The sequence below is a fragment of the Monopterus albus genome, unplaced genomic scaffold, assembly GCF_001952655.1.
Source record: "Monopterus albus unplaced genomic scaffold, M_albus_1.0 scaffold18.1, whole genome shotgun sequence".
Lineage (NCBI taxonomy): Eukaryota > Metazoa > Chordata > Actinopteri > Synbranchiformes > Synbranchidae > Monopterus > Monopterus albus.
The window spans coordinates 4,057,129-4,076,922 of NW_018127898.1; the positions used below are offsets into that span (position 1 = coordinate 4,057,129).

Below are 19,794 nucleotides of genomic sequence, written 5' to 3' on the forward strand. Positions count from 1 at the left end.
TGAGGGCAAAGAAACATATAGTAGGATGGTGTAGCAGTCAAAGTGACCATCTTACTGAAGGATGTATAGTTAGGTTTCTGTCTCTGTGTACTGTACAGTATATGCTACAGGATTTATTCCCTTGTACCTGGTCAGTAAGAGGCAAAGTGCAGTTGATGTCCAAGCGATCATCACCCTCCAGCTTCAGCAAGGAGTTCCCCAGAAGTTTCTATTAAGAGAAGAAACACAAAGAGACATGGAGTAGGGGTAAGAGGGGCACTTGAGCAAGCTTTACTAGAAATCAGATGCTTTCGAGCAAGACAAACTGACCCAGCGAGGATGACAGCCAGAGAGCCTTCACAAACACCAAATTAGTATATACATCCTTCAAAAGCAATAAGTAAAATTCCCATGTAAGCAGCGGATGCCTGAACCAGACAACTGATGTATTTCTCCAAAGACAAAACAGGAAGTCCATCCATTACACTTAGGGAAAGTATTGTTCAATATTTCTTGACAACATTCGCCAAGTATGAACACAAATTCATACATAAACCTTGTTTATTTAACACAGTAAGCCAGGAATTGAGCTTGAATTTGATGCCAGTTTCTAGTTCTTGTCAGTTTGATACTCAGTACTATGAACGCCAATTGACTGGTAGATTTACAGGTGTAACTGGTCTCTGGGTGGTCACAGCAACAACTACAAACAACAAAAGCAACAGCGGAAAGAAGTTTAATTCATTGAAAAATCTGGTTTAAAACTGGCACCGATTGTTTTTTGCCTGTTAATATTATTGTCACTATGCTGTTCATCTCAGGCTGTGTGGATGCAGCCATTTTACTATAGACGGCTAATTATTGTATTATAAGTAACAAGCGTTGCAGTGTGAACTGAACCTATATGCACAAAAATATGCAGACACGATGTTACAGTGTGGTTTGTTAATTTTGATCTAGGGCCATTTTTCTTGTTCGGGCCCAGGTCTCTTGTTCCAGTGATAACAAATTGTAATGCTACAGTAAATTATATTTTAACACTGTGCTTCCAACTTCCAACAGTTTAAAGAAGGCCCCTTCCTGTTTCAACACAGCAATGCCACTGTACATTAAGTGTGGACCACAGGACATGTTTCTTTGAGTTTCATGTGGAAGAACTTGACTGGCCTGCACAGGGACCTGACCATAACCCCAGCCAACACTTTTGGGGGGAACTGGAACCTGACCATAGTCAGTGCCTGACCTCACTTATACTCTTGTGGTTGAACAGCAGCAAATCTCTGCAGCCAGGGTCCTATAACATTATGGAAAGTCCTCTAGAAGAATGAAGGCTGTTGCATCAGCATATAGAAGTGCCTAATTTTGAAAAAAACATGTAAACAGTCACATCTGGATGCAATGTTTGGATGTTCACATACTTTGTTCAGATATCCTCATACTTTTGGCAATATAGAATATTCTGCCTCAAAGAAACAAAACTGCATGGTGCATCGTTAAATGCTTATTTGAATAGTTAAAACAACTAAAGAGGCAGGCAGAACTATGCTGACATCCAGTTTAGAGAAAATTCAACACTTCCAAGGGTCATTTGGCACAGAATATAACAAAGATGATAAACTGCTGCTAAACAGCAATAAACACACAAACACCAACAGCAGAAGCCTGCAGAGTGAAGTTACTGTAGGCTCAGGTTGCTAGTATGTGTCTGTCATGTTTCAATGAAGGGGATTAAAGCAGAGCATGGCTTTGCAGAAGCATGCATGCCAGAAAGGACCAGGCCAAAGGTGCACAGCAGGGTCTATTCACATTCATGAACGCAGTGCATGAATGTGAATGCAAGGTTCTATGTGCAAATGCAGCTATTTCCATGGACCACATTCAGTAACTGAGCCTGGGACTGTATTGACCTGTACTGAACAGCTTCAGTGTTATGAACATAGATGCGCACAGCTATTGCATGCTCAGTCAATCGGTCGACTGAAGCCCAAGAGTTCGTGCAGCTACTTACTGTACCTGAACCAGAGGGGAAAGGTTCTTCTGTCTTTTAGAAACACCTGCCTATAATGTGATCCACACAACCAAATTGAATGGAGATACACACACAGTAAAATCACGTTAACAAAGACAATGACAACACACAAATAGAAGACATGGATGTTGAGAACATGCAGAGAGAGAAAGAAGAGGGAAAGGGAAAAAGAGGTGAAGACACTGGCTGATGTTTAATGTAGAATTAAAATATATTTACCCAGTTTTCACACTGAATAATACTCCTAACCTTTGGATTAAGTAACTATTTGAAATGTGTATCCTGTAATAAATGAGTTTGTCTTGTATAAAGGAGACACTGGGCTGTCTTTTTTTTATACCTGCGATAGGGAAACAGCCTTTTAAACCTAAACAGACCTGACAAGCAGAAACATACACAATGAACAAGATACTTACAGCATCAGCATCCACTTTGTCTTTAGATCCACGGCTGCCGGCCACGACAGACTCCAGGACAGCAACCCAGCGCTGCTTGTCAGGGAAGCTGGGAGCCATGAAATAGAGTGCCTGGCCTGGCCAGCAAGTAGTGTGGGGATGGGACTCCAGCTTCAACACATAGGGTATGTCTGTGTACACACGCAGGACAATGGATTCATTGGCTGTTCACAGCTGAGCAGACCTGTCAACATTTTGCTGTATTTTGAGATTACAAGTACAGATGGGAAATGTGGATCCATATTTTAATTAGGCAAGATGCTTAAAATCCTACAATAAGCAGAGTGTAGCAGGATTAGATTGTATGGATTCAGTACCTGACTTGGCAGTGTTGATGAGCTCAGAGGCTCCAACAGCTCCGTGAACGGTCACCTCTCCATCAGGCAGACAGAGCTCAAACTCCTCCTCAGCCTTTACACAGTCTGGAGAAAAAATGTTTATTGGATTTTGCTCTATCGATCTACACCATAATATAAACAGTGGCAAACTATCTCATTAAGGATTGGACCTGCAATTTTTTTGAAGAGAAATCACATCTGTTAAAAAAAAAAAACATTAGTACTGACCTTCTCTGGGCTCACTGTCATAGATGGACACTTTGGTTCCATCCAGCACCACATACTTTCTCTCCCAGCCCTGCTGGCCACGTTTGCCATTTCTACATGAGTCAACAACAGATATACACACTCTCAGTGTCGTGTGTATAACATGCTGCATATCAATATGGTAGAAAAGAAATGACTTAGCCACCTAGGCTGCTTCATCCATCCCTCCAAGCGGACATGTCCACTGGCCTCTTTGACCTGAAGTGCAGGTGAGTTTGCCTTTTCTCGGCAGAGAGCCTCTGAAAAGTGAGTGGCATACTCAGCTGGCAGACCACAGGTGGCCGGAAGACATGGTGAGCATTTAGGATGACATAGGGTGTGGCACTCTACAAGGACACAGAGAGGTGGGGTGAAGAAATCCTAATTTGGGTTTATTTAAAAAAAGAAAAAAGAAAAAAAAAAAAGAAAAAAGCGCAGTCTAATCAGGAGAGTGAAGATAGCCAAAGCAAGACAAACCTGATTTCACTATGTGGGGGAGACTAGTGTGCTGGCTATGCTACAAGGACTATTTCTAATATTATTGTAAAGGCTTGCCAAGAATTTGTCCTCTGAAATAGCTTCACATCCACTCTGCCCAGCTACAGTGCAGGATACAGACCTAGACAAGTGGCAGCCTGCCGTCCAAAATGCACAGTGTCCAGGCAGACGGCACATTTGGCAGCTCTCATGTTGAGGCCCACAGTGAAACGGTGAGGGATGTTGTGGTGCATTCTCTCCTTCACACGACGACCAAACTCTGCAATGCAAAGATGGAGAAACCAGAGGACAGGGATAGGAGTTACTGAAAAACAAATATGGCACTTTTTTACAGGCTTTATGTCAGAAGTTGGCAATAACTAATCATAATCCGGGTTTTGTGTCAACATGGAACAATTTGAATAATGAATTAATTATTTTAATTGCTGATATAAGGCATATGATTTTGAAGCATCTTAAAATAGTCAATCAGAATCAGGTAATGCATGCCAGTGAGCATGGGATGCATTCAAATGTTTCTGGCTGAAACGTTACTTATGCTACCATATGCTATCTAAATCATGACCCCAACAATGACAACAAAAATAAATAAAAAAGAAAATAAAAGACAAGTCCATCACAACAAACTTGACCTTTAAGAAACATGTCTATGGTCAAGTTAGTTAGCTTGACAACAGAACAGATGTACAGAATGGTATGAGCTCGTGTACGTGAGAAGACGCACTGTGAGTGACTGCTAACTTACTTTCAAAGGTGACCCTCCTCTTTTCTGTGAGGAGAGAGAGGAAAGAGAGAAAGGAGAGAGCAGTCTAATAATAGCTAGGCGAAAGCAAAGGAACATGGACAGTCAGGGGTCTAAAATCACAAAGCAAGTTCAACTTGGTCAGGCTACTCTTATCCCATCATTTGTCTCTGATGAAATACACAACAAGGTGTATCTTGAGGTATCAAAACTAATGGCAATAATAGTACTGAGAAATTCAAATGGTGGTCTGTACACTGTAAGAATGGCAACTTCTATTCCTTGGTCTACATAACAGTAACAAGTTAGCAGACCTTTAAAGCTGAAATTATCAAGCAAGTAAAGTAGAAGTTAAAATTGTGCAACAAATGTGAGTGAATCCTCACAAACCTGAATCATAAGCTGCAATTCATTACAAACTGATAAACTGCTGTTAACTTGCGTTATTTAGTTGGGAAATATAGGAAAACACATTTTCAAGTGTTTTTTCTATTTTAATCAATTACATTAAGTAAACCTCTATAGAGTGCCTTAGGGATGAAGTATTTTTGTAGGCGAACCCTGAGGATAGCATCACCCTGGTTCCCTCGACTAAAAGCCAACAAGGCTTTCCACAGGCTTTTGGATTGGGTGCAGAAAATAAGCTCTGTGACAAACAGTTTATGACACTTACATGTTTTGTTCAGCAAGATAATCTTCACAAGTGACTACTTCTTTATGATTTTTGAAGCCCAAACAAATCGCTAGAAGTAAAAATCTATTATGTTATAAACTAATTATACCATGCATGGTCCCATGACTTCACTGTTACCCCCACCGCTTCCAACTTGAAGTCTGATTTAGCGCACGTGTACTATACCTATCCTTTAAAATCGTTTTGTGACCTGATCTAGCTAGTGATCACGGCTGTGTCAGTTAGTTGCAAGAGCGTGGGTTTAAAGGGCCAGTGGCATGCTTTTCCTTGTTTTCTGACTCATCTACAATGTTACAACGGTGAATTATCTTCTTAGACATGACCTAAAGCTCAAAAAATGAGGTGTATGCATGTTCTAGTACTTCTATGCAGAAGCAACTCCGTTTACACAAGTCTAATCTCGCTCACAAGACTTTTCTTCTAACAATATAAAATCTCACGTGATAGTTCGAGGATTTCCTTCAATGGTCATAATCTCCAGGCAGTTCTGCACTCATGTGAACTTGCCCGACATCCACCGGTGCCATTTTTAAATGAGTGCAATTTTCAATTGCACTCATTTAAAAATCAAAATCTTGTAATGGCCACAATGCACAGACCTGAGTTGTTCTGAGTAAATTAACAGAAGTAAAAATTCTGAATTGTGCCAATGTAAAATAATATGTTGCTCCAACTTGAAGTAAATTAACTGAAATAAAAGTATCTCAAAACCTAAATGTAAAAAACATCTGGTTTATTTGCCTAGCTCAAAATTTTATAAAAGTTTGTTGCCTCAAAATTGTGAGTTTTCTCAACTTTTTCATTTTTTACTGAGTAAAGTAGTCTTTCACCTTCATATCAATTACGGAGAGAGCTTATTAGAAAACAGTTGACACATTTGGATATGATCAAAGAACCTGCTACACAGCTATGATACATACAGCAAAGGTTCAGTTTCCAAAATGATCAACCTAAAACAATGTTTTTCAGCCTTGTGATAGTGCAAAGCCTGGACTATAACCAATGTTACTTTGCAGATAAGCTATTCTTATTTTGTTAGACAGGCCCAAACAGGATTACCACATTATCTGGGTAAAACCTAAAAACAGGTCTCCAGTCCATGTCCCTTGTATTGAAATGAGATTCTACTTTATTTAACTTCATAAACCTGCTTTGTGAGATATACTATATTAATAACACACACAAAAAAAACCACACCACATAAACAAAACAAACAAAGAGGGAGTCCCATTTGTGTTGATATTGATAGCATAATGGTGACTGATCCTGTGGGGGCAACTGTACAGCTTCAAAACAGGAAAGTCAAGGTTCAAATTGAGGTTGACGAGTTGAGGAGGGCATCAAGTGTACCTGGTGTTTATTAGTCAGTCTGTGTGTGTGTGTGTGTGTGTGTCTGACCTTCAGGCGTGGAGGTCTCCTTGCAACGGGTAGAGGGGTTGAGCAGGCTGCTGGGGTTGGGTTGATGTTCTGGGGATTTGACAATGGCTGACATGAGTATTTGATGGCGGGCCTGGGCAGGTGTGGAAGGAGCCACATGTTCCTGGGCTTTGAAATGAGCCGCTGTATCATAACAAGCAAATAAAACAAAGTAATATTAGATCAGTGGTAGCTATTAAGCTGACGACAACAAAAGATGTCTGGGGGATAGATCAGGGAAGATGCACAACACAGGATTTCCTGAGCTGAGTTAGGTCATCATTTCTCATCTCAAATGGAAGAGCTCAAATTAGGCTGCTGTGAGTTTTGACTGAAGAAAAAAAAAAAACATTTCCAGTGTTAAATCAACACTTCAACAACAATTAAAAACTCAGTTTCACAGTCTGAAACTATTTATTACAGGACAGTTGTATTTTGGCCATTCTTCATGGGAGGAAGATGAATCAGAGTCAGCTGCAGATCAACATCCCTGACGCTGACAGGGATTTACCACAACATTCCAGGACTCAGCTCGCTGAGGAATGCCATTAAGATATGACATAAGAGTGTGTATTACATTTTGCCCAGTAAGAGTGCTGTCCCTACCCTCTTCTCTAAGGGATCGTAGCTCTATCCTCATCTTCTGCAGGGCCTCTTCCAGCTCTGCACACCTTGAGCGCTCCTTTTCCAGAGCAAGTTTCATGTCACTGTACTGCATGGGAACTGCCGGCTGGGCCTGAGGAGCCATCGCCCCATTAGTCGTGGTGCCTACATCCTCCCGCCGGCGTCCAAATATACCCTATTCAGAGAGGGAACAGTACTGAATTAATATACAAAGATGCACATCTGACATCATTAATATTTGTGTATGAACAATACAGCACATGCAATCCGTTAACTTAAAAGCCAGTTAAAATCTAATACAGCATATTTTCCCAGACCTTCTTTTTCTTGGTGGGCTGATCCATTTTGGCCTGGAGGAAGTCGATGAGTTTGGTCTGCTGGGAGATGGTCCCCTCCATCTTCACCTTCTCATGGGAGTAAACAGCCTATAGCAAAGAAAACAGAAGCTCAGAAAGAAAAAAGCAAAAAAAGAAAAAAACCGGAAAGAAAAAAAAAAAAAAAAAAAAAAAAAAAAAAAAAAAAAATCCCATAAAGAATGCATAAAATTTAAGATGACATTACCCTCTTGGTCACCCTGACATAATTTGTTACTTGCCAACATCAGTCGTACTGTTCTAATAGCTAACTAGGGCTCTCTCTCTCCTGAGGACCCGTTCATCTGTTTCATCAAATTGGAAAGGTATTGCATTAAGCACCTGTATATTCTCCAGCTGGTACTCCAGATCGGTCCGCTCAGTCTTGAGCATGTCTGTCTGGTCCAGGGCATCTTGCAGGCCCTGAGTCAGACGGAAAATGTGGCTCTTCTGGAGGTCCATCTGCTGCTGTAGCTTCCCTTGCTGTCAGGACAACAGCACAGATATTTAAGCCCAGTTCAAAGTTGTCACAAATGTAATTAAATCACATAAGAAGGGTGATGTCCCAGACAGTGATTTTATTTAGAGAAGTATTTTATTTATAAATGGCAAAAATATCCTTGATGATTTTACATTTTTAATGAGGGAGTTATAAGGGATATAAATTCAACAAACTTAATAAATGCATGCAGGTTATAGGTTGGTCATATTTCACTTCCTACCTCTTCCATAAGCCTCTGTTTCAGTTCTCGCTCTGTCTCCAGTTTCTGTTGCAGGCTGCGAGCATTCATCTCCAGCATGGCATGCTTCTTCTCCAGATCATTAAGCTGTGATAACATGGTAGTGCATGTTAAAGTGTAACATGATACAGACAAACACAGTGCTGATTTTCTGTTTCAGAAATACTGTAAAACAAATATAAGACACAAGATACAAACATAGGAACATTTAGGACTCACAGTATCGGACAGACTTTCAGCCTTCAGTCTTTGCTCCTTCAAGGCCTGCTGTAAGGCCAGTATCTCAGCCTTGTGCTCTTTGACAGCCAGTTCCACGGCCTGGCGAGACTCCGTGCTGCGCTGGTCCGCACGTAACCTGTGACCAGCGCAATAACAAGTCTTACTTTGGCAATACATTCCAGCGGATATATTGAATGACAATGAGATGTCACTTGTGTACAGTAACAGTGTACATATATCTTACCTATTCTGCTTCTCATTGTCTAGCAGTCTCTGCAGGTCCCTGGTGCGTCTCTCAGCTTGGCTTTTTTCATCCTCAAGGGCCGCTCTCCAAGCCTCCCACTGCCTCTCCTTCTCCAGTAACTCGTCGTTTAAGGACTCCAGCTCCACCACCTGCTCCTCCAACATGCTGCATGTGGTCTTCAGTGTCTCAATGTTCTGGTGAGATAAACAGAAGACCAGACTGAAAAAAACATCTTTCACAGTTTTTGGCAAAATAACGCAACCGTTGTCTGTCCTGCATTTTCAGTGCACTGCACACAGTCTCAATATGAGGTTAAAACATTACATGGCACAATGCATCACTGTTTTGGTGTTGAATATGAGTATACAAGTTAAAAAAAGGTTGAGGGACCAAAGGTTTATGAGGATTTGCTACTGTCTTCTTAGCTGAAATATATCACATTGAAAACATCTGAACTGTTAATAATATATATTTCCACTACTGACCTGAGGTGTGCAGCTAACATACAGTACAATTAGTTGCTTCAACACTAAAGTGTGCGTTACCTGTTTCTGGTTGTTGAGGTGCATCTCGCGATCTGCCACCTCCCTCCTAAGTCGGTCCACTTCCTGGCTGAGCTGCAGTTGGTCCTCCCTCTCATCTGATGCCTCATCAAGCTGCTTAGACAGGTAGAAGTTCTGGCGGTTCAATTCAGCGTTCTCCTGGCTCAGCTGTGTAAGCTGCTCCTCTAGGTCAGTGATCACCTGAGGCAACAAACAGGTAGTGGTATTAAGCTTGCTCATGGAAGTGAAAAAGGTATTTGTTCTGGCCCATAAGCCAGGGGGTAAGAATCATTTCTGTAAGAGCAGAGTGAAGCTACTGATAATTTATGACTTTACAATGATGCCAATTAATTGTACATTCCAGGAAAAGGACCAAAGTAATAGCAGCATTAAAATAAATATTTAAATTGTCTAAAGTTCTCCATGTCTACACAGTTTGTGTATGAAAACACATGTAATGACAAATCAATACCAAATAAATGAAGAAACAAACCTCAGAGAATGCCATGTGAAAGCAAGCTGTGTTTTCTTGCCAAAAACTCTCACATTGCTACATTAGAACAAATGTTTATTCACCATATATTGCAACTGTTCTGTTGCTTCTGAGGCAAAAACCTATGGCAGCACTTACCGAGCAGCTGTCTCTCAATGCATCAAACTTGCGCTGAATTTCATCTCTGTGATTCTATGAGAAATGAAAGCAAGGTAAGAGCAAAAATAACCACCTCTGACCAATACATACAATAAAACAATGACAACTAATAAATATCTAAAATTTCATGAAGACCATAACATGAACCGTCCCTTCTGACTGGATGTATAATAAACATTTCCTGCATCTAAATAGATATGTGATGAATGTATGTGCACCTCTGTGTCTGGTAGTGACTAACTGCACCAGTGTGCTTGCACTTGTTTGCTTTACCCTCAGGGTGGTGATCTCCTCCTCCGCCTCCGCGGTGGTCTCTTCCAGCTCAGTCTTAGCTTGCTGCAGCTGGCTCTCCAGGGCCAGACGAGCAGCTTGCAGGCTGCTGATCTGGGACTCGCGCTCCTGCAGGGACAGGGTCAACTCTGACACCTGTCTCTTGATCTCCAGCTTCTCTTCCTCATGTTCTAGGCCCATCTAGAAGGGAGATTGGACTCGGGTGAATGGTGTGTGTGTGTATGGCGGTGTAAATTAGCCCTAAAACAGATTGTATTTGCACACAAATTTCAATACTTTTAAAAATCTGCTCGGAATACCAGACGGCAATCTTCAGTAATGCATGCTGGATGGGCAGCATAAAAAAGGGACAAAAAGAGATTAGAGGATTCCAGGGGACGAGTTCAACTAGCAGATAGAGAAAAGCCGAGTCAAACACAGCTAAGTGCAAACACTGGACAGCACAGAGAAACCTGAAGGTGCCTGGTGAAGAAAAGACCTCTGGTAATTGGATTTAAAATGTCATACTTGTTAAAGCCTAAAAAAAATATATTGTAACACCTTTTCAAGCTTAGAAAAAAATACATGTACACTCTGCGCTGGGTGAGAATCCTAAAACCAAATAACGCTGAGAGACAAGGGTGCAGCTTCTCCATAGGTTTCTGACTGTTACATAGATGCAACAACTGATCTCAACTGAAGGTACATAAATGTGTGTGAGAGAGAACAGAGTGCATGTTAGCAAGTGAGGGTGCAGAGAGGTCAGCAATAAGTGCCAATCTGTGTCTCCTATCTCAGTGTGGAAAAGTGTGCAGCGGCAGAGATGTGACATCCAGTCAGCAGGCTGTCCACCAGTAACATCGTTAGGTAGCACACTAGGAATGAGAGCTTTCAAACACGAGAGAGGGGGCATTATGCCCCTCAGCTATGTCAAAACCTCTTTTTAGAAAATAGCTTTGCAGTGGATGTACATAGAGCTAATGGATTTCATGATGCATTTCTGAGAGTGGTGGACAAACATTGTGTATTTGTAAAACTTGTTAAAAAAACTCCTAAGACTGCCAAACATCTGAAAAAGGCAAAAATGCTCTTCTTTTTCTTTAATTAAATGTTATGCAGTTATGCATTAATGAATCTTGTAATTTGGAAAAAAGAAAAACTGTTTCTACAGTTAGAAAGCTTTCATAAAGGTCAGAATGCAGACCAGAGTATCTTGGTCAAAGGTTCTTCTACAGGGTGGATGTTTGCCAAAAGGAACATGTGCCAAACTCATTTAGTTTAAAGATAAACTAAATGGAAGCTATTCAACAATGATTTGTTTTACTTTGGTACTAATAGATACATCTACACTACTCCATAGACAACTAATAAAAGCTGTCAGCTCCACTGGACCAACTTATGTTATGGCACTGGCAATTTTGTAGCGATACCGCTATTTAATATGCCGATTATCTGAAAGAGATCTCAACTTGCTAGCTGATCAGCTGCTTTAAGCCCTCTTATGGGGAATAATGCAGGAAGGCTTAGCTGTGTGCAAGTTAAAGTGAATTAGTTTAACTTGGGTTTCCTGCTGCCTCACCTCCCGCAGCCTGCTCTCCAGCTCCAGCAGCCGGGTCCTCTTGGTTTGCTCCTGCTGACTCATCTTCTCCAGGTGCTCCTCCAGTTTGGCATTTTGGGCCTCCAGCTTGCCTGCCTGAGATTCCAAATAAAACTTTTGCTGCCGAAGCTCTGAGATCATCTCCTCCTGGGCTTTCCTGAGGAAAATATACGCACAAAGATGCCTATTACACTGCCTGTTAGCATCTTTCAAAAATATTTCAAACTTGTACAAATCAGGCCACAACATTTAGATTATATTAAAAAATACATTACAATTCCTTACACAAGTACATTTCTGAGTTATGATTAGTTAAAATGGCATTTAATCTAAGAGAGGATACACAAACCAGCCATGATGCACAAAGATTTAAGTTCAAACTAATGAAGCAGTTGAGGACAGAGCCAATGTGGGTGGGGGCACACATGAAAGTACAGTGTGGGCGCAAGGTCTAGTTAACTCACATATTCTTCTGAGTGTAGATGCTGCTGTTAGCAGCCAGCTTGTTAGCCTCTGACAGCTCAGCGATGCGCTGCTCCAGGTTCTTCATCTTGGAATCCATAGCATTAATGGTCTATATAAAGAAGGGGGCACAATAACATGGTGGATATCAGATCCAAACAAAAAGGCTCAAATGCAAGAATATAAATATATTCCTGTTTGACTGATGGCCAAATCCTACCAAGAATGCTAGGACATACATATTTCAGCAGCACAATTTCTTATAGGAAATAGAATTTCTTACTCCACTAAAATCCTATTAGAGTCCATCAAGGTGTTGACTGAATCTTTTAATGTCAATGTCAGATGACTGCCTCTAAAAGCTTCTTAACCGCCTCAATTCTACCACATTAACCAGATTAGGACTGGAGCCCAAGCTTTACAGTGCAACATGAAGTGCAACTGTAGAACTGTATATTTCAGTACATTTTGCCCACTATAATAACTAACTCTTTAAAAGAAATAAAAATATAAATAAAAGTCTCAGAGTCTCACAACAATGTCAGAGGTTTTCACCAAAAAAACCAAACCAAAAAAACAAAACCCTTTCAACCAGTGGGGCTTCTACAATTCACTGAATAATTAAGGAGAAGAAATTTAATCAGAAAACTGTATACGTTGCTGCCGTTTCCAATGTTGCTCTTAGTTGGTTCGAATCGTGCTTTGTGCCCACCTGGTGAGTGCCTGTGTAGATACAACTTTAAAAAAAGCCTTGTGTGTTTCCTTACTGCTTTCTGTTCAGTGATAAGTTTGCAGTTCTCCCTCGATTCCTCCTCATGCTGGGCCCTTTTGGCCTCTAGGCTTTCCTTATCAGCCAGGTCTGCCTTCATCTGGGCCTCAAGAACCTTCAGACAGAGCCAGTGATAGAATTTGACAAATCCACATTTAGACTGTGGTCTGTAATCTGCTACATGACAAGGCATTGATTTAAAAAACAAGAAACAACCACATGCTGACATGGTTGTACTGTACATGTCCAACCAGTAATTATTGTGATGTCAAATATGCGACAGCTTTGGCTTGCATCCACCACAACACTGATTTGAAAGAGCAGGACTGACTAGGAATTACTGCACACTCAGTTGCCGGTTTATTAGGTACACCTATCTTAAACTAAGCTTTTGTTCAAAATGTATTAAAAAGAAATGTAATTTAGCCTGCCCTCATTGCTATGAATGAGGTGAACAAAATAACAGAAACACCTGTGTAGTAATAACTGAACCTAAACTTTTAGGCTGGCCCACCTTGATTTTGTCTTCATAAAGCCTCTCCTTTTGAACCAGTTGGGTTTCCATCCGCTGGGCTGTTGACTGAGCATCCCTCAGGTTTTCCTCCAGTTCCTGGAAGGAGTAACATTGCAAAGGTAACTGGAGATACTTAACATAATACAATACACTAAATGGCATGCATATAAATTTATAAATTATGTACCAAGACACAGACTACCACCTAAATATGAAAGTGTGGTCTACTGAAAAACAGCTTGAAAGCTGTTCTGAGTCTACTCTCAAACCAAAAAAAAAAGGAAGAAGAAGACGAAACTTGCATTGAAAAGCTGGAAATCCAAAAGTCGGCTGTAGTGGTGCCTGCTCATGCTGACAGTTAAAATCATGTGTATGTTAAAATCTATATAAGCTCTGATACCTGTTGAGTCACCACTCATGAACACTCAGCAAGCCAAGAGCTCTCTTAAGAGAAGTGAGTAGTGTGTACATGCGTGCTCTAAGATAAATGGTGAGAGGAGACTGAGGGAGGGCTGGATGAATGGGAGAAGTGGGCAGGGGGCGAAATTAGGGATGTAGTGGGGCAGAGTATTAGCAAGTCTTATCTGTAGCTCTCTCACCATGATCTTTTCAGCCATCTGCTGGATCTGCTGGGATTTGGTCTGAATGTCATCTTTCAGCTTATTCTCTCGCCGCTCAACCATCTCCAGCCTTTTTACCTGGTTCTCCAGGGTCTTCCTGCCCTCCTGCTTACACAAGAAAAATAATAACATAAGGCTAACCGCATGGAAAATTTCCCAAGAGTGTTTGGTGGTCCAATAATATAAACCATATATAACACATAAACCTGTAGCATTTAACAAATCTGCATCATTTTAGCATTGTGGGCTCATTTTGGTACCTCTGACTCCCTCAGGCGGCGTTTTAAAGTGTCACTAGAGTCAGTTTTGCCTCGCAGGCGCTCCAGATCTCGTTCCAGCTGCTCTTTGGCCTGCCGGACATTCTGCAGCAGCTCAGTGGCTTCTGTGCTTGCTTTCACTGCCTGGAGGAGGTCAGGAGGTCAGAGGCTGTTAGTGGATCCCCAGAAACATCTTAATGTGATTGGGCAGTTCTTCCCCACAGAGATACTGAAAGCTACATAAACAGAACTGGAGCTGGCCAATTATGTTTGCTCTACTTTTTAGACAATAAAGAAAGAAGAGGTTTTAGCAACTGTAAAAGTACAAATAATAATAATCATGTGATTAAAATAGATTTACCTTGGACAGTTTGTCCTGGAGCTCTTGTACTTTCACCTGCTGTTCAGAATTAGTCTTAAACAAAGAAAGCACAGTAAGCTCAGACTTGAAATTTCAGCACCATTACAGTTTTTAAACCATGATGTATCTGAAGGAATTTGATACCTTCTCAAGTTTGGAAAGAAGTTCCTCCACCTCGACTTTTCCCTGCTCTTTGGCCTGAAAAATAGACAGCACATGGCAGGGGCTGATCAATAAAGTCTAATCTTACTGGAGGATTCCAAGAGCAGGTTCATTCAGAAGTCTTTTAAAAGGAGGCATCTAGAAAACCTCCAAACCACATGACCCAATCATTTGAACTGAGGTCATGTGTGTTTGGGCCTTTATCCACATGACTAACAAACAAACATTTTGAATGTAACTGACAGTTTGCTCTGTTGTGAATGTAATCCACACCTGAGTCACATTTAATTGGTGGATAAAATTACTTCCAACTCCACTGTTTCCAAATGTCTCTGTATTACTTTACTTAAGCTACAGTTACTTTTGAATATTACAATTCTATATATCAGGAGCTTTGATGAATTGAGCATCAACAGATATTGTATGTTTTTATATTTAGGCCACAAATGAATATCACATATAAAAGTGACACTTTGGGGCACCAGCAAGCACAACTGTAATGTAGCATCAGATGTAATGTCCTCTACAAAAAACATTTGGCTTACAAGTCCACTGGTCTGTCAGACTAAGAGGTCTAATTTTATTTTCAATAGCTGACAAAACCATGTTGTCAGATACTACCAAACAAGCCAAAGGACAGAATTATACTGTATGTATATAGGCTTTGCAGATTGTCTGCTTGGCTCGTAAATGATATAGGGCTGTCACAAATGGGAATTTTTGGACTGCGGATATTTGTGGTAACAGTTATGTTCTATTCAACAGCTCACTGGTAGGAACAAAGGGATCCAAGTCATACCTAACAGCTGGTCTTTTAATCTTTTGCCCAAATTTCACAGCCAATTTTCTGAATCTACTCCACCAAGAGAGACAATGAGCAGCGGTGGTGTCTCGAACATTCGAATACTAAAATTGAAAACCAATTACCTACCCAACGAACGAATGTCCGAATAGCCGGATATGCAGGCCTAAACAAGAAAATAACTCACCAGAAAGAGAACAACCTACACACGAATCAACCTTTTTCTCTGTGAGGTGGCATATTCATATGTTAATAATTCAAGGCAAATCATAGTTTTAAACTTTAAAAAGCTTTGCTTTTATTAGCTTCATCATTGCCATGCAATAAAATGCCTAGCTGTGGCCCTTATTTATAGTTTCATATCAGATACAGTATTTTATTTCACTGGGGCCCTGCCAACTTTCTTTACCACCATCTTTCAGAGACTATTTCATCAGGATGTCAACTTCACTGTGGTTAATCTGCTTCCTGTTAAGACTTACAAGCAAAAGTTCTCTGTTTCAAGGACAAAATATGTATGTTCAACTCTTTGACTTTATCCTCCTTTGAATTTGCATTGCATACCTATAATCATCTCTGCGCCTGGAGCAAACATACCTTCTGGATTCTTTGCTGGTACTCCACAGCTTTCCTTTTGAGCTCCTCGCTTGTTTGTCTGGAGTCCCTAAGTTCAGCTTCATAGAGGTCGCTGCGACGGCGGGCAGCTGACAGGTCCTCTTCCAGCTGTCTGATGGTCACCTGCATCTCCTCCAGCTGGGCATGGTATTCCTGAGGGCACAGACAATACAAAGTGAAAACTAAACTGCACTCCAAAAAGAGACTCTATATTCTTTTCATTAGCACAAGGTCAAGTTAATAAAAATATAAGCCTGGTGGACACAGCGGGCATTTTAATTTACATTTAGATATGTTTTTATGTCTAATTTTTGTGAGGTAACAATAATAAAAATAATAATAATAATCTGTACTGTACTGCAAGAATGCTTATCATCATCATGGTGAGCATCTTATACTCTTAAATAAAACTGGTCTCAGCGGTTTATACCAAATGACAGTTGAATGGACTGTGATATCCCTACAGTTTCAACTTTGCAACCTTTCCAAGGACTTCTGGGCGTGCTGTGATCACACTCGGTGTGTACAAGCTAGAGATAAGTCACTTGTCATCTTCCTGTGAAGATTAAAACATTTTTTCCAAACATTTTTTCCTGTTGAGTAAAATTAAACTCCTTAGTTTTGAAATCAATTTTAAGGAAGAACTGAACAAAAAGGCTGTAGCTCTTCAGGTTGTTCTACATTGTATTACAAAATTATTTAACACAGCACTGGTTCAACATATGTCAGCATGTAAATGTACAGTTCTGTTCAGGCTTCACTTAAAAAAAAAGTGGCAAATGTTTACATTTTGATGAAGAGTGTTTCAAGCTGCCTGAACAGAGGAACTGAGCTGTTAGTGCTGCAGCAATTGCTGCCAATGCTATACAGGCAAAGTTATAGTTCACAGATCTGCTGACAGGGTTTCATTGTGCAGTCATCTATAGAAACTGCAGTAATGCACTGCGGCAATGACCACTGATCACTAAGTGTCAAAATCAAAGAGAGCAACCCAAGGATGACCACTTCAAAGTTGTAGTTGACAGCTTAGCACTGTCGAGGTGTGTTGAGACATGTTACACTGGTGTTGGTAACTCTCTCTCACTTCCTGTACACCAAGATTTTCAACTAATGAACAAAACTAAACAAACTACAGGAATTTACAAAGGGTGACTTGATTGGGTCTCAGTTATAAAAGCTGACATGTCTTATCCATTATATCCCAGATTTTCTTTGTGAAATATTTGTCTAAAATCTTTCAAAGTTCAGCTTCTGATTTAAATAATAAATGTACATCAAAATATTCTAAATACTGTCTTTTCCCTGGGAAGTAGCTGAGTGAATCTCTTGAGCAATGATCAGAGCCTCCCCCACTTTTGTACCTTGCAGGGATGCCATCTGCAATAATGACCTTTATGAGTACTGAGGACAAGGGAGTCCTCGGAGGGGAAGCCCTGCCTGTGTAACGGGGACACGCCGAGGAGGAGGATAAACCCATTGCTGCCCACGGTATTCCGTAATTATGATAAAGATGACACTAAAATAAAGTAGAAGAATCTCCTCAAATTAGAACACAGCTTTATGAATGCAGTAGGTAGCATTTTTTGTTCTAACTACAATTTTTTTCACATAAAAATCTTGAAGTGTTTATAAAAAAAAGATCTCCACATGCATAGTATCATTATCGTGAAGAGGAGAAGGGGGAGTAGATGGAGGATCATTTGAATTAGAAGATTAACATACTTGCTCTTTAATTTCCTGTAGCTTGTTGCTCTGTTCGCGGATGTCATGCAGCAGCTGCATTGCCTTGTCATCCTCTCTGGAGACCTCAACACGTGCCTCCTCCAAGCTTCGCTTCAGGCTCTGAAAATGCATATATACACCAACTCAAGGCTGCTCTTGGCGTAACACAATACTGGTTTCTGACAGGGGTTGAGGAGAGTGACAAAGACTACAGCAATGTGTGACAAAACAAATGTGTGAAAGAGCATTATTATGCATAAACATTGCTTTTAAATGCTACACAGGCATGGACACAGCTGTTATGATGACTCACACTGCACTCAGTAATGTAGGTGGCGAGGTCTTTCTCCAGGATGCTCCTCTGAGTCTCAGACGCCTTCAGCTCCACATCCTTCTGGTGGAGCACTGACTCCAGGTCGGTCATTTTACGCTGGAACCTGGAGATCTCCTGCTCCATCTGAATCCATCAGAGATAACAGCATGATTACCCGTTTCATTGCAACTTGAACAGAATCATTTTTTGTTACACTTCTTGAAATTCTGTTTTCATCCCACTGGCAATGAATACATTAAATGCACTGATAACATAAAGTAAAAAATTCAACCTTGGCACAAGTAAGGCTGAAAAAAGCCTGACCAGTAATTTTACTTGGTCAGAACAAAACCTTTGGATGGCCTACCTGCCTGCCAATGCAACTTCCTACTTGCACAAATTCTACCCTTGCACTCATTGTGTGAGCCAAGATTCTCCCACAAGGCGCTGCAGGCAGACACGTTACTGCTCTGTTTTTATACCTAAAGCTAGTGAGCTATGGCACAGCAGTGTTCGGTTGCAAAAGGTGACCATATTCGACAAAATTACAACTAAAAAGAAGCTGCATGCCGCAAGAAGTAAAGCCAGGACTAACATCGGTGATGCCATGGTGGCCGTATTTCTGCTGGACAGGCAATTATCGGTTTTGTTTTATTTGGGGGGGTATTTTCCTGAAACCTGCAAGTAGTCAGGCATTGCAGTGTATGTTATGTTTTGGAAGAGTGACTTTGAAGAGAAGTCAGAACAAAAGGCTGCGAACACCAAATATGGCACAAATGTAAAGGTTATTGAAGTGGTGATTTAAATCAGTGAGAAGGGTCCATCTGCCATAAATTCTGATGTTAGCTGACATATTTGACCTATTATCCAAAACATGTCATTGTAATGTAGTAAACACACAAGATTAACTTGGTTTGCTTGATCTGTGTTAAGCCAGCAAGACAAAATAAACAAGACATCTGGTAATACAATCCACAATGAAATATTTTTTTCACCTGAAAGATGGAAATACAAAAATACAACTTGAATGTACTGCAGTGAGCCAACGCTAGTCTTACTCTAGATACATCACCCTTACTTGATGGAGCTGCACTGGTATTTCAACATAAGAACGACTTGTCTGTCGTAAAGTCTAATGATGAAATACTGAAACATAAATAAAAGTAAAAGAATCCAGAAATCAGACCCTCACCTTGTGACATTTGTCTTGAGTTTCTTGTAGTTCTTTGCTTTTAAGGTGCAGTTTCTTTTCCATGGAGTTGGTCTTCGCAGGAGAGTTGAGGCCTGCGGACACTGGCCTGAGAGACAACATATACGGCAGATGTTCCTTACTAATCAAGCCAAACACAAATACCATGTCTCATGCACATCACAGTACATGCGCATTGCAATAACCAAGTTGATGTTTCATTTTCTTTAACAGAACTCTTCCCTCTAGTTAGACTGTGCATGAATGACATGAAGGACGACGTTCAAACAAATCAACTTAATCTGAACTACGTCATATGAGCAAACAAAAGTCTATTTCTATTGTGTAAGAAAGTGCATAAAAATTGGAA

At 40.6% G+C, this 19,794-nt stretch overlaps 1 protein-coding gene across 7 annotated transcripts in view; it reads right to left on the reverse strand.

Annotated features, from left to right (window-relative positions):
- Positions 1-19,794, reverse strand: part of cita (citron rho-interacting serine/threonine kinase a) — a 36,937-nt gene that overhangs the window by 5,226 nt on the left and 11,917 nt on the right. For 2 of the 7 annotated variants that reach the window (XM_020592548.1, XM_020592542.1), the window contains exons 11-40: positions 19,428-19,533; positions 18,236-18,379; positions 17,923-18,042; positions 16,183-16,353; positions 14,766-14,819; positions 14,622-14,675; positions 14,264-14,404; positions 13,983-14,111; positions 13,384-13,479; positions 12,868-12,984; positions 12,103-12,212; positions 11,621-11,795; positions 10,045-10,242; positions 9,751-9,804; positions 9,123-9,320; positions 8,578-8,771; positions 8,334-8,469; positions 8,097-8,201; positions 7,717-7,857; positions 7,339-7,446; positions 7,004-7,196; positions 6,380-6,541; positions 4,291-4,314; positions 3,667-3,804; positions 3,214-3,394; positions 3,030-3,121; positions 2,781-2,885; positions 2,425-2,594; positions 1,993-2,037; positions 128-208 (exon numbers count right to left, since the gene is read on the reverse strand). In XM_020592548.1, coding sequence (XP_020448204.1) covers positions 128-208; positions 1,993-2,037; positions 2,425-2,594; positions 2,781-2,885; positions 3,030-3,121; positions 3,214-3,394; positions 3,667-3,804; positions 4,291-4,314; positions 6,380-6,541; positions 7,004-7,196; positions 7,339-7,446; positions 7,717-7,857; positions 8,097-8,201; positions 8,334-8,469; positions 8,578-8,771; positions 9,123-9,320; positions 9,751-9,804; positions 10,045-10,242; positions 11,621-11,795; positions 12,103-12,212; positions 12,868-12,984; positions 13,384-13,479; positions 13,983-14,111; positions 14,264-14,404; positions 14,622-14,675; positions 14,766-14,819; positions 16,183-16,353; positions 17,923-18,042; positions 18,236-18,379; positions 19,428-19,533 — 3,742 coding nt within the window. The remainder of the gene's footprint in view (positions 1-127; positions 209-1,992; positions 2,038-2,424; positions 2,595-2,780; positions 2,886-3,029; positions 3,122-3,213; positions 3,395-3,666; positions 3,805-4,290; positions 4,315-6,379; positions 6,542-7,003; positions 7,197-7,338; positions 7,447-7,716; positions 7,858-8,096; positions 8,202-8,333; positions 8,470-8,577; positions 8,772-9,122; positions 9,321-9,750; positions 9,805-10,044; positions 10,243-11,620; positions 11,796-12,102; positions 12,213-12,867; positions 12,985-13,383; positions 13,480-13,982; positions 14,112-14,263; positions 14,405-14,621; positions 14,676-14,765; positions 14,820-16,182; positions 16,354-17,922; positions 18,043-18,235; positions 18,380-19,427; positions 19,534-19,794) is intronic. The other 5 variants (XM_020592543.1, XM_020592544.1, XM_020592545.1 and 2 more) reach the window with 5 other exon arrangements.